This window comes from Echinops telfairi, unplaced genomic scaffold, assembly GCF_000313985.2.
Source record: "Echinops telfairi isolate 266 unplaced genomic scaffold, ASM31398v2 ScPeMD7_1957;HRSCAF=2489, whole genome shotgun sequence".
Lineage (NCBI taxonomy): Eukaryota > Metazoa > Chordata > Mammalia > Afrosoricida > Tenrecidae > Echinops > Echinops telfairi.
In genome coordinates this window covers 854,580-872,830 of record NW_022105855.1, presented here as the reverse complement: position 1 = coordinate 872,830, position 18,251 = coordinate 854,580, and the positions used below count along the sequence as shown (strand labels likewise).

General features: G+C 47.2%; 1 protein-coding gene across 1 annotated transcript in view; it reads right to left on the bottom strand.

The window, feature by feature from the left end:
• GRIN2B (glutamate ionotropic receptor NMDA type subunit 2B) overlaps positions 1 to 18,251 on the bottom strand; it is a 568,852-nt gene that overhangs the window by 52,577 nt on the left and 498,024 nt on the right. Inside the window, exons 6-10 of the mRNA XM_004716225.2 lie at positions 11,577 to 11,779; positions 10,620 to 10,791; positions 10,248 to 10,401; positions 5,773 to 5,898; positions 2,558 to 2,787 (exon numbers count right to left, since the gene is read on the bottom strand). Of these exons, the coding sequence (XP_004716282.1) occupies positions 2,558 to 2,787; positions 5,773 to 5,898; positions 10,248 to 10,401; positions 10,620 to 10,791; positions 11,577 to 11,779 (885 nt within the window). The remainder of the gene's footprint in view (positions 1 to 2,557; positions 2,788 to 5,772; positions 5,899 to 10,247; positions 10,402 to 10,619; positions 10,792 to 11,576; positions 11,780 to 18,251) is intronic.

Here is an 18,251-nt window from a genome sequence, read left to right as displayed (position 1 = left end):
GGTCAAGAACAACATGGTCAGGCATAAACCCACAGATTGTTAACAATCCAACATGGCAAACAAGCGATGTGATAGGTATAAATGATTGTTATGCCAAAGGAGAGAATGATTGATTTCCTGATTACCCAAGGAAACTTCCACATAGGAAATCATTTCTAATCTGGGTCCTTAAATTTCAGTCGAAATTTGGTGAGCAAGAAGTCAGAAAGCAGAACGTCCTTGACAGACCCTGGATGGAGGTAGAGTTGGCAAAGGATGAGTAGATGAGGATGCCCGGGGTGTGAGAGGCAGAAATCCAAGCATGGGATGAAGCTGGAGAGGTGGAGCACATTGGGGTTCTTTGTAAAGGCCTTGAATGCCACTCTGAAAACAAATGGCCTTTAGTCTATAAACAATGGAGACACTGATGGTCTTTTAGCAAAGAACGGACGGGATGCAACTTTGTAGAACATCACAAGCACAGTGAGAAGACAGACAGGTGCTTTAAGTAGGTAGGACTTCTTGTTCTTTCAAAATCTCAGAAAGAAAATGATCTTCTTCCATCTCAGTTTTGCTTAGTTCACACAGAAATACTTCATTTGTTGTTTGGCGGCACATGAGGATATGAGAAAGATAAACACAGTGTCCCAGGAAGTTTACAGAAGTATTTGAAGAAAATAAAGTAATAAATATGGCAGGTAACCCATTTGATAGCCCAGAGCTCCAGGAAAGACTGTGGTCAGCAGCACTGCCATATTGATGTGTGCGTTCCACCCGCACTGTGCTATATCCAAGGAGTCCTGGTGGTGCTGTTTGGTAAGTGTCGGATTGCTAACCGTAAGGTTGGCAGTTCAAACCCATTGGGCACTCCACAGGAGAAAGATGAAGCTGCCTGTTCCTATAAAGATTTGCAGTCCCAGAAACCCTACAGAGAGTTATTATGATTCAGAATAGATTCAATGGTAGTGGGTTTGGCTTTAGGTTTCTGCTACCTTCACACAAGGGACTATGATTCCCTACACCACTGTTATATCCTGCTGGATGGATATGTTCTGCCTCACATCCAACCCATCCACTGGTGGGGTCATCCTCCACCCAACACCTGCCACATCCATGCCTCAGTGTGGGCATTTTCCATATCATCGATGCCATATCCAAAACCAAGCCCTAAGCAACGAGTTGTTCTCACCCCCACTGCTATCTGGATTATAGACGCGGGCCCAGAAATACGGTGGTGGGTGTCACAAACCAGGAAAGGAGGACTGACTCAAATTTGCTCAGAGGTAGGATCATGGAACGCTTAGTGTTGAAGGAACAATAAGGAAAAGAGAAATAAACTGAGTCATCAGTGGATGAATATATGAAGAGATGTATAAGAAACCATGAGTTAGGAAAGAGAAGTAAAAAAAAAAAGCTTCAAAAGGAAGAAAATATGACAGCAAACATTTCAAACAATTAAAGGGCAAAAAGAAGCTTGTTTATTGCCTCCCAACCCCGCACCAACACACACACGTTCCTCATTGCTTTTGGTAAGTAGCTAGCGAAATCAGAACCTTGGTCCTAAAAGAGAATGTCTTCTCAGTTTTAACACCTAGTAGACTACGTCCTAAAGCACATCCAGGTTTATCTTCAGGGAAACCCAATCCACAAGATAAGTCATTAAACAGCTGGCCTCTTTGTGACTACATCTCTATCTTGCGAATTCACCCTTGGCAGAACCGGGGATGGGAAATCGCATTTTCCAAATCTGAAGACCGTGTAGGGTAGACAATTGGGTAGAAGTAAAATAGTCTTCAGAATTATGTTGACGTTTCCAAGAGCTTTATTGGACATTCATGAAGATAGCTCCCATCACTTAGCCTTGGGCCACTCTGATTATTATGGCTTCCGAAGACAGGTCTCCTAAGAAACCAGTCTGATGGTTGTTTCGAACGAGCATTGCACACCCTCACCCGGGCAAGACGCAAACCAGCAGACACGTTGCTCCCTCTCTCAACTGCACAGACCAACAGGGGGCTGAAAGTGGTATGGGGCAGCCCATTCAACAGCACTACACGGGGTCAATCATTAAGATAAATAGCAGTTACTTCTCTTCAAGATACGCTGGGAACAACCCTCCGCCCAGCTCTAGGAACACACGCATGTGCAGGGAACAAAGAGCGAAGCCACAGCTAAACACCACTGGGAGGAAAATGAAGGCCATCACACACCAGTCTCCTTGGCTGGGTACACAGGGGCGGCCCTCTAATAACACAGCAAATGGCAGGCCTGTGCTGATAGGCCACCCAACTGTATCCAACAAGAGGTACTGTGTACTCTGAAAGCCACCAGCACACCAAGGCCCTTATTTGCAGCCCAGGACATACTTGTGAAAACCTTTCACAAATCAGGAGGTGAGTGCGGAGTACAATTATTGCGGTAGGGAAACGGATTTATGCTCCCATGTCCCCATTGAAGGAAAAATAAGAAAGAACCATCGAGTATAAAGGTTCAGAAAATGAGCAGGTACACGAGAACTTTCAGCATGACACTGAATGGGACAGAAGGAAAGATGGGAGGCTTCAAATGGGTCTCTTACCTTTTTGTCACTCAGTCCAGAAACCTGGTCAACGTACTCTTCTTGGATCATGAAGGCAGCTAAGTTGGCAGTGTAGCTGGCCAGGAAGATGACAGCGAAGAAGGCCCACACGGACACCATGATCTTGGAGGTGGTCCCCTTTGGGTTCTGCACGGGCACGGAGTTGTTAAACACCAGACCCCACAGTAACCAAATTGCTTTGCCAATGGTGAAGGATGGGCCGCCAGGTTCTGATGAGACAAAGAGATCAGGACAGAACGTTAAGACAGGGGGTTTGGTTCAATTTAAACCCACAAGTGCACAGAACACATAAGCTCCCAGCACAGTAGGGAATCCTCTAACCAAGACCCAGTCCCTTTCTCCATAGCTTTTAAATGTAAGAGCTGGTGCCTCTTGATTCCCGAGACCTTCAGGAAAGCAGAAGAGGATCCCAGAGGGAAAGCTAGGGGCTCTTGGTGTGTGCAGCAGTCCCGACTCACGGCTGTGGGAAAGAGAGATGCCTGATTTCTGTATCCAAGACGCTCAAGGTCACATCAAGACGAAAGAGCAAGCACCCTCTCTCCCATCACCACCCACCTGGTGTCCTTCACTGTGTCTTCCAAGTAAGCACTGTCACCTCAGAAATGACCATCAAGCATTGTGGGTTCTTTTGAGGGTTCTCCTCTCATTCCTTTCATCCTAATGTGGGGCGCCCTGGAATGTACTTTGTTCTGATTTGCCACTGGCTTCTTCCGGCATTTAGCCAACCACCCAACTCTTCCAAGAAAGCCCTCTATGGCACGTATCGCGACCCCGCTCCAGCAGCAGCATCTCCCAACTTGTCTTCCATGGCAGTAGTGTCTGGGTCCTGAGTATCAGGAGGACCAAGGAGGGAGCTGGGTCTGCTGGCCTACCCACAAACATCCGAGGAGGACACGGTTAGAAGTCTGTGACTTCCCGCCACATCATCTTGACACAAACTAACCCGGGACCTTCAAACGAACATTTATTGTGACCTCACAGCTTTTTCTGTTTGGTGGTAGGGAGATCTTTCCAGATGTCTGGGTTTCCCTGGGGCCCCTCTACTACAGAAATGAACATCTGCCCACACAGTTTTACAACAGATCAATACAGGTCTGACTACCTGTGATAGCATCTGCTCGGCACACTAAATCACCAGTGACTACACATGTCACGCCTAATCTCCAACTCTGCACACACATCTGTGCATGTGGACCTGATTTCATGGAGCAGATGCATAACGGGAAAGTTGTTTATAAATCAAAGTTTTGTAAATTGTCAAATGCCCTAAGGATACTTGAGAGTTAATGCAGCCCCGTGTTGAATTCCCTTGTGAAGACAAGCATCATTTGGTAAAGTGAAAGATGGTAGGCCTTAGCCCTGAGTTCTCTGGATCTGGATTTTCAACAGACTGGTTTTCTTTACGAACCATGAGGTCACCCTAAATGTATGTATGAGAGTCCCAGGGGCGTCTGTGTGAAGATTACATCACAGTGCCTGCCACTGTCAACCTACGTGTCTATCTCCATGTGCCTTCTCACTTTTTCCTTTGTTAGTGGTGCCCCTCAGAGTGAGAAAGAGGTCATGACCCTTTGGCTGAAGTAAAGATAACCAGGCTCTGACCTCAGAATGACACCCCTGCAAACACTTCAGGGGAGTGGTGCTTCACAGGTGGGGCTCATCAATAGAAGCCCTAGGGGAGCTTGACCAAAGTCCTGATGGCGAGCTGCCCACCTCCCAACTTCGTATTTAATGACGTTGGGATGGGACTGGTGGTTCTAGTGGGCAGCCAAAGTAGGGAACCACTCCTGTGAAGCACACGGTGGTCCAAGACTCACCACGGACTTGGTGAATCCAAATGTCAGAAATGAAGTCTGATCATCTCCTGTCTTTTAAGAGTCCCATAGATCATTTTTAAGTGTGGCCAGGGTTAATAATCTCTCTTCCTCGAGGGGTAATTCCAGGAAAAGGTCACAATTTAGGTGGAGGAAGTTTAGCGGAGGCAGAATGTTTCCTAATGGTCGAGGTTCTCGGGAAGTTTGGGAGGAGCTAGTTATGAGGGTCCCATGACTCCCTTCAGAAATCCTTGATGAACTCCGTGTAAAGTCTATAAACACCTTTACACATTGGCCAACCTAGACTGGAAATTGGACACCCTGTATCTATTGGTGAGAATTGGTGTGGCAGTTACATAATCTGTTGTCAATTTGAGAATTAAAGGGAAGGGGTGGAGTTTAGCCTGTCAATCAATTCGCAGCTTGATGACCTCATTTGGAGGCGCAACAGAGATAAATAGCTCACTGGAGGTCAGACCCACACTCACTCCCTGTGAGACATTCCTGTGGACAAGACACATGGAGCTACGCTAGAGCCCTGGAGCTGGAGGAGCCATGTGGAAGACCTCTGCCAGCGATGAGATGTTTCCACTGCCACTGGCGTGTGCTCTTCCTGCACTTGATGGCATTGCATGTGCTGTGTAAGTCTGAAGAGGACTTTATAGATTGCTATCAGACATAAGGGCTAATATTGGACTTATGGACTTGATCTGGACTGGGCTGGGATCTTTTCTCAATATTCAATTGCTCTTGTATATAAAGCTCTTTCTTATACACATGAGTGTCTATGAATTTGTTTCTCTAGTCTACCTGGTGACCCATGTCCACTTGATTTTTCCATGCCCACCAAATGACCAATTTCTCTAATTCCTGTCATAGGTGTTTGAGTCAGGGACCCATGTTTTGGTGAGCTTGTCCCTCAGTCCTGTCCCTTTGCCTAGGGTGAACTCTAAAAGCTACAACCATTCTATATATGCCCTGGGATGCCCTGTTTTCCTTATTCTTCATCTGTGTCTACAATCTGCCTTTTAAGTCACCTCTGTTCAGATAGACTGCACACAACCTCAGATTATCAAAACAATTCATTCCAACATGCTTGCATGATCCACATGTACTCCTGCTAGCCTTTCTTGTATTCTGTCCAAGGGTGAAATTGTTGCTTGGAGCCAGACTTCATCGAGGGAGGAAGAATATAGATTGCAACTAACATCTTAGTTGGGGGAGTTCCTAAAGAGCCCCAGGGCCATGATATAGAAAGTGGAGGGTTCATTTGCTGGAACAGGCAAGTTAAGGAGGACGGAGATCCCAAGTGAAGGTACAGAGATTGCGAATTCAGAGCACGAAAAAATGCAGCTGTGTGATGATTCCTGTGGGTCTTACCTCTGCCATCAGCAAGGCACCTGTTATACCCCACAGGGCTGAAGTACTCAAAGACAAAGACAGCCACGGCGGAGACGATGAGCAGCATCACAAACATCATAACCCAGACGTCAGCACTAAATGGCTCTGGGGACAGGGAAGAAAAACAGCGCACAAGGTTAAAATAGACAGCAGGCAGATTCTGTTTAATTCAAACAGTCATTTGCTCACGCAAACCCACGATTCTGGGGGTGTGGCCATTAGATGTTCCTTCAACTTGAACCTCTGTGAAACCGTTGGGGTGAAGTCCAACCTGTCAGTCAGGTGGTACCTGGTGACGTCTCTTTGAGGAAGCAGCCTTTTTATAAGTGAGACACTAGAAACTTTGCTCCTCTCTTCTGGTCCTTCCTCTTCACTGGGACTCTGTCTGCCTCCAGGGGTGGCCCCTGTGGGTCAACAGCCTGGAGAGTTGTCAGTTCCCTACAGTGTTTCCACTGATTTTAGATCCATCAGACTCGGCACCCACCAACCTGTGATCTCCCTGCTTCCTGCTGCCCCATCCTTTATCATTGGCCTGCAGCTATGTGAGTCTGAAGAGGACCTTGGCCAGCACTGGATGCAAGGACTTGAGTTGGACTGGGATGGGATGCCTTCTTGGTATAAAACTACCCCTCCACCAGTTTTATTGGCACATAATTTATGTATCATACAATTTGATAAATAGCTCCATCATATCACAGTCACCCCCACATCAAGCTACTTCTTGATATCAAGTTCCTTCTTTTGCATAGAAGAATGTCACTGGTTTTGTTTCTCTAGACAACCCAGACTAACACAGGGGAGGAAACCAAGCACAAGCATACGGCATGCCTACCGTCAGACAGCACCACCTGGGGAGGAGTCAGATGCTGTCTGAGCATCTCCATCCCCAGAGGGGGCTGGCCAGAGTGTGTTTGCTCGCTGTTTTTTCCTCTTTGTACACACAAGGGGCAAACAAGCTCATACTTGTTGCTTTGGGGCTGTACAAGTAGTTCTTGATGATGTGAGACCAATAGCTGGGCATTAAATGAAAGGTGCAAGTGGAAGAAGTAGCACGGAATACGTAGCAAGAAAATCATACTAGACTGACCCTTGGTTTGTGTGTCTCATCGAGGTGCTCACACCACACAGAGAGACCTGGAAAAGCCTTTCCTGTGCTTATGAGCCTTTCCGACACATCCACTCTTAAACAGAGTTAGTTACTATTGGGGGCATGAGTTGGGTCAATAACAATTATGGACAATGAATAACTTGGTTGCACCCTGACCCCCATTGCTCTTTTCTTAAACTTCCCAGCCTAGACTGACTTTTTCAATAAAATCCACTTAAGTGAATACTTCATTAAATACCATTAGGAAATAAGAATACAAATCACTGGTGAAGACCCAGCCACACTGAATCCCAGCACCTGCAACAGTGGAAACTAACAGGTAACAAAGGAACAGGTGTAAACTATAAGGAACAACATAACTACAGCTAAGGCCTATTACTAGAGTTGATCAGCCAAGGCCAAGCATGGTAGGAAGAATGTTCTATACATGATTTTCTGCACTCTTTAATCATTTTCACTGATTGTCTTCCAATTGATCTGTATCTCTTTGGCTTTGAGGTGTCCAGAAATGGAACCCTATCTCCAGGAGTCATTTCTTTGAAGTCCTATGAAAAGGGACAATTACTGGATGGTCTCAGGGCTCCCTCAATTATTTCTCTAAATAGTCTTGGCCTTTGTAGCTGTCATATTACATTGCAAACTCATAAGTAAGTGAATTAACATGTCATTTTCTCCATCTTCGAAATGATTAATAGTGAGGAAATTGAAGAAAAAAAAAGGAGGGGATAGGGAATTGGCTGAACATTGGAAAATATTTTCTTACTGTGAACCTGATTTACCAAGACCCAGTCATAAGCCATTTTAAAGGGGCCTTGATACAGCCCCACGTCTTAGAACAAACTCACTATGAAATGCAAACCTGCTGGTGGCAACCAGAGCTGCAAAAGCAGGGTGAACTGACAATCCCAGTGTCCGTACAGGAGCATGGCGAGCCCGCCTCTCCGAGACACTCATGAACTTCATTATCCCCTCCCCCCAATTTCATTTGTATATTGGTCTGCACAGGTTAAAAACTTCTTTCACCATATAGTTGAGAGAATCCTTTGAAGGACTCTTTCACTATGGGATTATCATCCCTGTTTTAGAGAGGAACAAAGTAAGACTCAGCGGTCAAGGTCTTTTCTAAGTTCACACTCACAAAGTGGCAGGTTAAGAAAAGAGGTCCTTTGAAGAAAAAGTCTGTGTGTCCCCCATTGTATTACCTTGCTTCTTAGCATCCTCTCACCGCAGGGACTCCTGCACGGGGGCTCAGAGGCCTCATGGGAACTATGAACGGACTGGGAGGCAACCACCCACTGGGACTGGCACTGAGTCGATTCTGACTCACAGAGACCCGTACCCAAGGCTGTCCATCTTGATGGGAGCGGGCTAGCTCCGCTTTCCTTCCTCAGAGTTCCTGGAGGGCTTGGACCAGCAGTCCTGTGCTTAGCAGTCCAACGCTTAACCAAAACGACCACCAGAGTGCCACTGCGGCGTTTAACCTTGGCTCTACCAGTTATTCCCTAAAAGACTATTTGAAAGTGGCTTAAACTGAGTTTCAGTTTCCTAGGTCCTGAAGTGGGTATAACAATAGTACAAATGGCACTCATACATGGTATGTAATGACAGGCAGATAAGAGGTGTTCAATAAGTATTGGCCTAGCTTATTCCTGAAACTAACCCCCACCCCAAACAATAAACACACAAAGCCTAGTATGTCTATGTCACGCTCGAGCTATACTGATGCCCCGTGGCTTTCCCAGTTCTGAAGTGAAGGCAGCGCCACACTGAGAGTAGAATAAGAATGCAGTTGCCTCTGGGCCTCTCTCTGTTAGAGTTCGCCTTCTGATCTCCAAAATAATAAAGGCCAGGAATTGGACTAAAGCAGCGCCCCAGATAATTTGCCCTGTTTCATGCTTCCGGGTTTCCTGTCTGTAGGTGGTACAGTGAATGGCTTGCTATGGCTCTTCTAGCCATTGTGTTTGTCATTTTCACCAAATGACTTGGTTCCTGATGGAGCCGATGAAGGCAGATGCGACTGGAGTGGTTGCGAACATTTGGAACACTAAAATGTGGCTAGGTCAATTCTGTGATTTTACTGGTACAAAATGTATCATCTTAGCTGCAGAAGGGGGGTTCCCACTATCATCAAGAAAGGAAAGCCAGGAGTAAATTACGTCCTTTGGATCCTAAGAGCCTCATACTCTGAACTTGGATCGCGGGGCAGAAGGGAAGTTGTGATCCCAGAGAAGCAACAGTAGGAGCCTAACCAGCAGCCAGCATATGAGACAGAGCAGTGGGCTTTGTAGTTCATGGAGCCAGTAAAGCCAAGTTTCATCTGGCGGAAGGCTTATTTGTGGAAAGGCATGTCTGGGGGAGCTAGGTTTGCCGACCCAAAGAGCTAATGTTGAGCACCTTTGAGTCATGGCTTATAGCAAATCCTAACCAACCAAACTCACTGCCATCAAGTCAGTGCTGACTCCTAGCCACCTCCTTGTGCATTTCCAAGACAGTAACTGTTTATGGAAGTAGAAAGCTCAGTCTTTCTCCCGAGGGATTGCTGGTAGTTTTGAACTTCCGACCACGCAATCACAGCCCAATGCGGAACCACTATACCACCAGGGCTCCAGCCCTTGGCAGAGTGGAGCTAAAAGAGCTTTGCAATATAACATGAGCAGGGCAGAGGCCAAGGATGAGAGAAAGGCCTACTTGTGGGCATAGCTTAGAAGAGGCTTGCCTGACCAAAGAACTGTGCCTGGAGCATTTCTGATCTTGAATTGTAACTGGTGAACTTCCCTAATAAAGCTCATAATCATGAGTGTGATGCGTGAGTTCTGTGTGGTCACTGCAATGAATTATCAAACCCAGCAGGATAGAGAGTGCTGGGCAAGGTACTGCTGGTGTCTGAACCAGTTAAGGAAAGTTCAAGGGTAGAGACACATCTGACCCCCATCTCATGGGAATCAGTCAAGGATTCCTATGTGGAGCTTGATTCTCCTTCCCCAGGTTAAGTCAGAAGAGGTTAGATGCTGTTTCCATGCCCTTCTTACAGTGTGTACCATTTTTTGTGTTTGTCAATAGTGGGTTTCAGATACCATGGGCTCAAGTAGAAGAAAAATGTTTTGCCAATGTCCTGGCAACAAAGGTACAAATGTGCTCGACACAATGGATGTATGTATGATTGTGATAAGAGCTGTATGGGCCCTCAATAAAATGACTTTAAAAAAATAGTGGATTTAGAAGTTTCCAAGATGACTGCCGAGTTAGTTTCTATCTGAAAGAACTTGGTGACGTGCTCCTTCAATCGTCCCTTGTGCCTTCTACGTGGTCTTATGTCTGTCTCCTGCACACCAGTCAACATAGTTACCTAAAAAGGCAGACGGTGAGACTGTCCCATTACTTCGTGACACCATGACACTGATGCCCGTTTCTATGAAGGGCACGGAGAAGTCGACCACCTCAGACCGCTCCTCATTGATGGTGAGCGACCCCACTGCCATGTAAGCCCTCTTCATGACCACCTGGGGAGACAGGAGAACTCTGATTAGAACACTCAGAAAGGCAGGGACCCCAAGAGAAGAGCATTCACAACCCAAATTGCTTATCTTTGTATGGTGGGACCAGCTCTTGCTGTCGATGGTTTTGCATTGCTTTTTAAATATCCAAAATGAGCATTTGCAAAGTATATTTAGCCGAAACTATCAGAAACTGGAAGTGGGCCCGCCTTCCTGCCACTCACCTCGCCAATCATCCCATTCCAGGTCCCGTTGATTTTCTTCCCATGCTTCCCATTGGTCACCAGGTAAAGATCATAGGTGAACTTCACCGATTTAGAAATTTTCTTAAGGATGTCAATACAGAATCCCTTGCAGCATTTTTTGATGTAACCTGGCTCTTCGTCGGTTTTATTCCTAACCAGTTAAAGAAACAAACAAAGACAACAGCACAAACACAGAAAACATTCAAGGCTTTATCCAGCAGGCAAACAATGACTTTGATGATTCAAATTCCATCCCCAAAGCAAGTGCCCTTCATCAATCAGTACAATTTATATCAGACCCAGTGAGGAAAGAAATGTGACCATTGGACAGCCATGCTCACACCACGGCACCATGTTTTCTCACCGTTTTACTGTTTCTTTGAAGTGTAACATACCTCAGAGAAGGATACATATCCCAGGGGTTCAGGCTGTGGAGTTTTCACAAATTCAACCCATTTGACCAGCTCCAAGACCCAGAGACAGTAAGCTGCTGGCACCCTAGAGGCCTCTGCTGCTCGCTGCATATGCTTGCCACCCTCACCGAGGAGCATGCCCTCTGACAGCACAGATGACTTCCATCGATTTCTCAAGATGTTTCTGAATTTCACATTTTCAGAATGTGCTGGCTCAAGGACATATATTCCAATTCCCATACTGAATCGAAACCTCCACAAACCAGGGATGCCTGGTCATGGAGGTCGTGCAAGGCCAGAGAAATGCAACTATAGTTACAGTTATTCTCCCAGGCCCTGCTCTAGACAGAATCCGACAGCAGACCAGGGAGCTGCCAGTCACTCCATAACTCAATAGTAAGTGAAAAATCAGACATAGTGCCCACTTTATTCTCTGCTTCCCCTCCCAGGCCAGCCAGGTGTAACAGCTGGATCAAATCTGACCGTCCTGGGCCACCCAGAGTGACGAGGGGAGGTGACGTACTCGGTGACGATGCGTTTCTGGCAGGGGACGGTATTCCTCATGCAGGTTCCACTCAGAGGGTCGACGCTTTCGACAATGACAAATGGAGCCTCCTCCAGGGTCACGATGCTCAGGTGGTCATCCTCCTGCTCTTCTGTCTCGGGACACATGCGGGGCCACACGTAGTACTTCATCTGCAGGGACTTGTCTTTCCACTTCCCTACCTGGATGGGGAACAAACAGAAGGCTCAGAAACCACTGGCCGCAAACCTAGCATCACCCTCTCCGAGCATCCCCGGTGTCTCCCCAGGAGGCTACTCAATGAAAGCAAGCAGATGCAGGCATCCTGTCCCATCTAAGAGGGAAGCCTACTAAGGAACCCTACGCTCTGGCCCTCCAAAAGAGACCAAGGTGTTGGAGTCTAAGGGAGATGATGCAGTCATGCTCTTACATTAGACAGTCAAGCTCGTAACGTCTAAACCTTAGACAACCCACTCTGCTCCTGGCAGCAGGCTAAATATGTTTCCAAGCAGCCTCACTCTGCCCCGTGTCAGGTTCGCCCTGAGAGAAGGATTCAGAATCGTAAACAAACGTTTACAGAGCCGTGTGGTAAGTGTTAACACTGACACCTGTACCAAGGGCTGTGAGGATGCCAGAGTCGCCTGTGTTGTGTGTGCCTGTCAGCTCTTCTACTTAACGGGAACACGGAGCATGATAGTGAGAGCAGCAAATGGCTTTAGAAAGGTCAACAAAAATGACTGAAGCAAATGAGCCAGAAGGATGTGCTTTGGCTGGAAACAGAGGTCCAGTGGGGAGCTGAGTGGAGAACAGGGTGGATCTGAATGGGAGGAAAATGAGAAGTCAGGATTACAGAATATTGGCACAGCTTGGCTGGGGAAGGCAGGGTGGTTGGTCCTGGGATGAACACCATGGGTCACTGCAAGGAAGCACCTGCTGGGCCAGGTGAAAGCCCTGGGGTAACCAGACAGGTGGCTGTGAGCTGCCAGGTCTGGCCACGTGGCTACGCAGACGAAGTCAGCAAGCAGCATTCTTAGCCACTGCAGCACCACTATCAGAGGGACTCAATTGACTCGGAAGGCAAGGGGGCTCTGTGGGGGGTTTACTGGCACCCCGTGGAATCAAGCACATGAAGGTCTTGCTGCCCATCATCCGAAGTGTGTGTGTGTGATACGTGATGTGTTGGGAGGGCTTCATAACCTTTTAGCAGAGCCATTCATTCCTGTTTTTATAATAGAATCCACATGACCCTGTTGGGAAGTTCTTGTTCTCACTTTGTCACTGAGTTGACTGAAGCAAGAAGACCACCTCTTAATTTTCTTCATCTGTGACAAAGGATCACAGATTGCAAACTCCTGCATAGTCCCCATCCAAGAGAGCCTCCATGGAGAGACGCAAAGTGAGGCACCAGGAATATAAAACTACTTGATGTATGAAGTAGGTACTTCACATAAGAAACAATGGGTTGGCAGTAATTCATAATATTGTAATATATTTATTCTCTTAGATTTCAAGATGCATATAAAACCCAAACAGCACCTTTCTTTGGGCCTGCTTTTGCCTGCACTCAGGGACCCATCAAGTGTCTGCTTGGGTATATAGTCTGTACCCTCCTTCCCCTTGTCTCAGGTGTTGCCCACTTCCATGCCCTAAGGTGGCCTGCACAGCCTCGGCCCTCCTTTCACTGTCTCATTACTGCCCGGCGTCCTGGTGTCCCTGTTTGGCACCTCCACAGTCTCTCTTTAGCATGTACCCTATTGAGGATGGGTTTTCTCTCAAGTGTGCAAGGCAGGTGGTGTGTCCGGGTTCCAAATGACACAGTGGACCAAGCATTTCCTTTCCTTCTATGTAAAGTCTTCTCACGATTGTCAGTCTAATTTGGGTACCAACCTGAATGTTGCTAAAATGGCTTACCGTATGTACTCGTGTATAAGCCGAGTTTGTTGGCACATTTTAAATGCAGTTTTTGTGGTAAAATTCGGTGTCTCAGCTGACATTCGGGTCAGCTTATACTTGAATATATACGGTATTTTTGCAGCAGGTTGCCCAGTCATGTGGAGAGGAGTGACCTATGCCAGAGGTTACGGGAAGTGGAGAAGAAGACCTAGGCTTTAGGGCCCCTCAGGGCAGGTTGTTTCCAGCCTCAAGCACCTGTACTTGCTCCAGTGGCCAATCTTATTCTACTCTGTATTAAATGATGTGAAAAAGGCTGGAAGCTCTAACGTAACTATTGAAAAATTGCTGTCACTCCTGCCATCTTTCCTCTATAGCACCTTTTGACTTTACTCTTTCCAATCTAGATTTCTTCTCTTCAATAAGCCTTGCTGATGACAGTCCAGGAGCCCGTTCTAGGATGACATCAGGAAACTCCAAAGTCCACAGAAGGTTTGCCCCAAAGTCCACTGCGGCGCGGAGGCCAAATGACTCTGCAGCACCGTTCTTCTTGTAATTAATTCCCTGTCCAAAAATGTCCGCAACCTCTCAACATCTTCACGAAGGCACCCACTCTTTCCCCCTCCCAACCCACCTCAGTAATGCTGCATTAGTCTGGGAACTTTAGAGAAACAAATCCACAGAAACTCATGTATAAGAGAGAGTTTTATATAAAGGTTAAGTGCACATCAAGAAAACATCCCAACTCAGTGCTGCCCAAGCCCACAAGTCCAACATTAACCCACTAACCCATATGTCCAACACCAACCCACAAAGTCCTCCTCCATCTCACAAAACAGTGGCAATGGTGCCGACTGCAGGAGGAAAGCCGAATCAGTGAATGTGTAAGCATCTCAGCACTGGCAGGGGTCTCCACATGGCTGCTCCAGCACCCAGGGCTGCATCGGGGTAGGTCCATGTGGCTTCTCCTTGGGGATGTCTTGCAGGAAGTGAGCCTTGCCAGCTGAAGCAGGGAACTGCTAAGGCAGCTGCACCCTGGTCCAACCATCACAAAGCAAGAGACCCGAGAACTTGAAAGGCGAAGCTCATGGAGCCATTTATCCCTCCGCCCTTCAATTAACCCCACATGTGTTTATCAGCCAGGTTGGCATGATAAACTAACTCAAATGCTAACTTCACTTTTCCAGAATATGAATCCTCGGTTGGATTTGGAAAAGGAAAGGGGTGTTATTTTGCAGGGACATGAGCTAACCCAGGACAAGTGGCAGCATGTCGGCTGCATTGTCCTTTCTGTACTGAATCAGCAAACTATAAATGCTCCACTTACAGCATTTGGAGAAAGGCCCCCATGATTTTCTTGTGAGCAAGACAGAATATAATATGGATTCTTGAATACGCTGATAGATGTATAGGGGTTCAGAACCGCCCCCAAAGAAAAACAAGCAAATAATTGTTTAGTGAATCATTGCCAATATGGAAAGAGGTCTCTAGTAGCGAGCTGAGGGACTCTGTTCTTAGCATCAACTTGCACAGGGCTGGAGAAAGCAAACTAGAAGTCATGCTTACAAACTGCAGGTGGCACAGAGCTGGAAGGGACAGAAGATGTGCGGCACTGCAAGGTCAAGTGTGGAAGAGATAGGAATTAATTGGCATGATTGAACCAAATGGAAGGAGATTTACCACTGTATGTAAAGTCTCACATTTAGATGGTTTTTGTTTTGTTTTGTTTTTAACAAATGCCCAGTATTCAAAAGAAGAATCTTCTATTCACAACAGCCTATAAAAGCTATCTCAATGAACAAACGGCTACACTTACAGACTTGCAGTGTGTGGCTCATGAGGAAAAGGAAGGGCACGAGGCTCCTACGAGGCTCCGTTCGTCATACCCCAGCTGGAAAGCTAAGTTTTGATCCTCTAATTCTATGATCTGCTAATTTTCATTAAATATGCCATTCTTATGTCTCCAAGAGTAATTTGTTCCCGCGGCTCCCGTTTCCCAACCTCCAAGCTGGCTCTGACCCTCGCCTCCCTCAAATCAATCAACAACAGTGGCAAACCAAGTCTGTAGCAGGCGCTGGGCCATATGCGCAAAATAGCACCGCCAGGTTGTTGCCAGGCATGGGACATACCTATTAATCTCATCCATCCTCATGGCCAGCAGACCTGTCAGATGGAGCCTAGTACTTAACATTTTACTTTACAGATCAGTATAGAGGAATCCGATGATGTGCCCATAGTCTCAAAGATCATGAAGTTAAGTGTCAGGATCAGAGAGGGAGCTCTCTGACCCAGAGCTCAGGTTCTTGCTGATTGCACTGCCCTGATCCTCTGATAAGGAAGAGTGAAATATGGCCCCTGTCCTTCAAGGGCAGTCTCACAGGAAGGGATTTTCTGCAGACCAAAATATCAATAAGACAATGGTAATCACAGTAGCAAAAGGTATGCATACTCTAGGATTCAGAGTGTTTCTGATTATCTAAATGGGCCGGGGCAAAGTGTCCCGGCGTCGCTTATTTTTGAGCAGGGACTTGTAGCACAAGAGATGGTTCATTAGGAGAAGGGTCAAGAATCTGCACTGTGCAGATGGAAGAACTGCAGCTGGTCCTTCCAGTGAAAGCCGTAGTGTTCGGGGAGCAGTGGTCGAGCCCCGCTCTCCCTCTTTACACACCTACTCATGCTAGCCAGGTACTCGTTTGCTCTCACCCTTCAGAGCAGATTAGCTTGTGCACATCTCTTCCGGCATCACATTCATGCTTGAAATGACCCATTAAAAACTCACTTCCAGAGGGGGGATTTCAACTCAGAACAACCCTTTCGGGCACAGCCGAACTGCCGCGTGAGGCCCAAGGCGGTACATCTCTGGCCCAGCAGACTGCCGCGTGTTTCTCCTGCAGAGCAGCTGGCAGTGCAAACCTTGCAGCTGAGTGCTTAATGGCTGCACCACCAGGGTTCCTTGAACTCCGTTGTAAGCACCATGAAAGGAAAACACAAATCTGGCCTTCCTCGCTCCCCCTCCCCTCCAGTGGCTAAGCATGTGGCACCACTGGCTGGGACAACCACATCAGCACTGATGGGATCTTATCTGCTCCCTCCTTCTGTAGTTCGTTTCTGAAACCAACTTTGTCGGGGCCTTTTGTCTTGTCTCCTCCACAATCTCCGTGATGGGCAGCACATTTCAAACACTCTGGGGTTCAGCCTGGCCGTCAATCAAGGAGTGGAGGAGGTTTCTCAGGGGCCTTCAGACCATTTCCTGATTGCACTATCTCTTGGGGACAGGGGTTCCGGCACTGCCAATGGATTCCCTGGAAATCCCACCGGCAAGGGAAAAGCGTTCTGGGTTCTAATTCCCAAATGGAAGGCAGGCTGGGACTCCGAGAAACAAAAAGGTTTATCTTGTCTTAGTCCGGATTTTGCATTGTTTCTTCAAGGATGATTATAATAAGGAAAGGTAATTCCTTGAGGACTGCAAGGAGGGGCTGGAATCTGCTGTAAATATCCGATTTCTCAATGCCAATCAAGAGAGCGGTGGAACGTGTTTACGTAGAAACCCCCACCCAATGCAGGCCCTAGCTGTTGAGTTGGGTCTGACCCAGCAACCCTCCAGGACAGCATAGCTGAGGCTATCAATCTTTCCAGGTAGGGGAGAGGAGTGGGGGCGATTCTTTGACTCCAAAGGGAGGCTGGGGGTTCCACCTGCTGACCATGGTTAGCAGCTCAATGCTGAAGCCACTAGGCCACCATGGCTCTTCATTTCGAGAAAACCAGCTCAAATCCCCATAGAGTGCACTACAACGTATGGGGACTCATCCGTGTTGGTCACAGGAGACCTGTGCTCCATCGAGTTTTCTCTGTCCGGGTTTGCAGAAGTCGATCAACAGGCCTAGCTTCGGAGGCGCCACTGTGTGGACCTCCAACCTTCAAGTTAACAGCGAGGCACCTTAACCACGGGGACTGCCCAGGGCCTTCAAGGGGAGAGACACGAAACAACGAACGAAACCAGGGCAGGTTCATACAGACAAACCAAGAGCGGCGGAGTCCGTCTTCTGGCAAGAAGAAGACCGCCTGGTGAGGCCACCCACCAGGGAGTGTTTGAGAGAGCACGATAGCATGGCCAGTGGAGAAATGAATAGCCGGAGACACTGGGAGGAAAAATCAGGACGGCTTTCCTAGAATGTCTGAAACGGCTTCCAGGCCATGATATTGAACATGCACAGGGTGGTAGGAGATGAAGTTAACGGAAATATTCCAGAAGAAATGCAGCAAGAAGATCTGAATGAAGAATTTGTAGTCAAGATTTAAAAAAAAAAAAATCAGAAAATAAAACCCTGAGATATAATGAAGCAGTCTCGATCCCTTGGAGATCCGCACTAAGCCAACATTATTACCACAAGCACATTTAACAACATCTGTCGGTAAAACATGCAGTTATCTGCCATACTAACAGTTAAAAGGATCTCTCGAGGACTGAAATCATCTTTCTCAAGAGGGGGAAAAAAACCCCAAAATCTTTGCTTAGTGTCCTCAGAAAAATATGGCGTTGTTTTGCAGGGTTTGACACAAGATGAGCGGCTAGCTGTCCAGGCGGGGGTTTTCGCCTCGAAGAAGTCTGCCTTTGGACCCAGGGCCCATTAGTCTTCCTTTAGGATGAGTCCTGGCATCCAGTCTTTGGTGGTTTTAGACTTCAAAGTCTTCCTTCTGCTAACACATATGTCCCCATTACCACCAGTGAAATTGGCACCAATTAGCACCCTGACAAGGCCGAGCCTTTAAAAAGACCACGGGGAC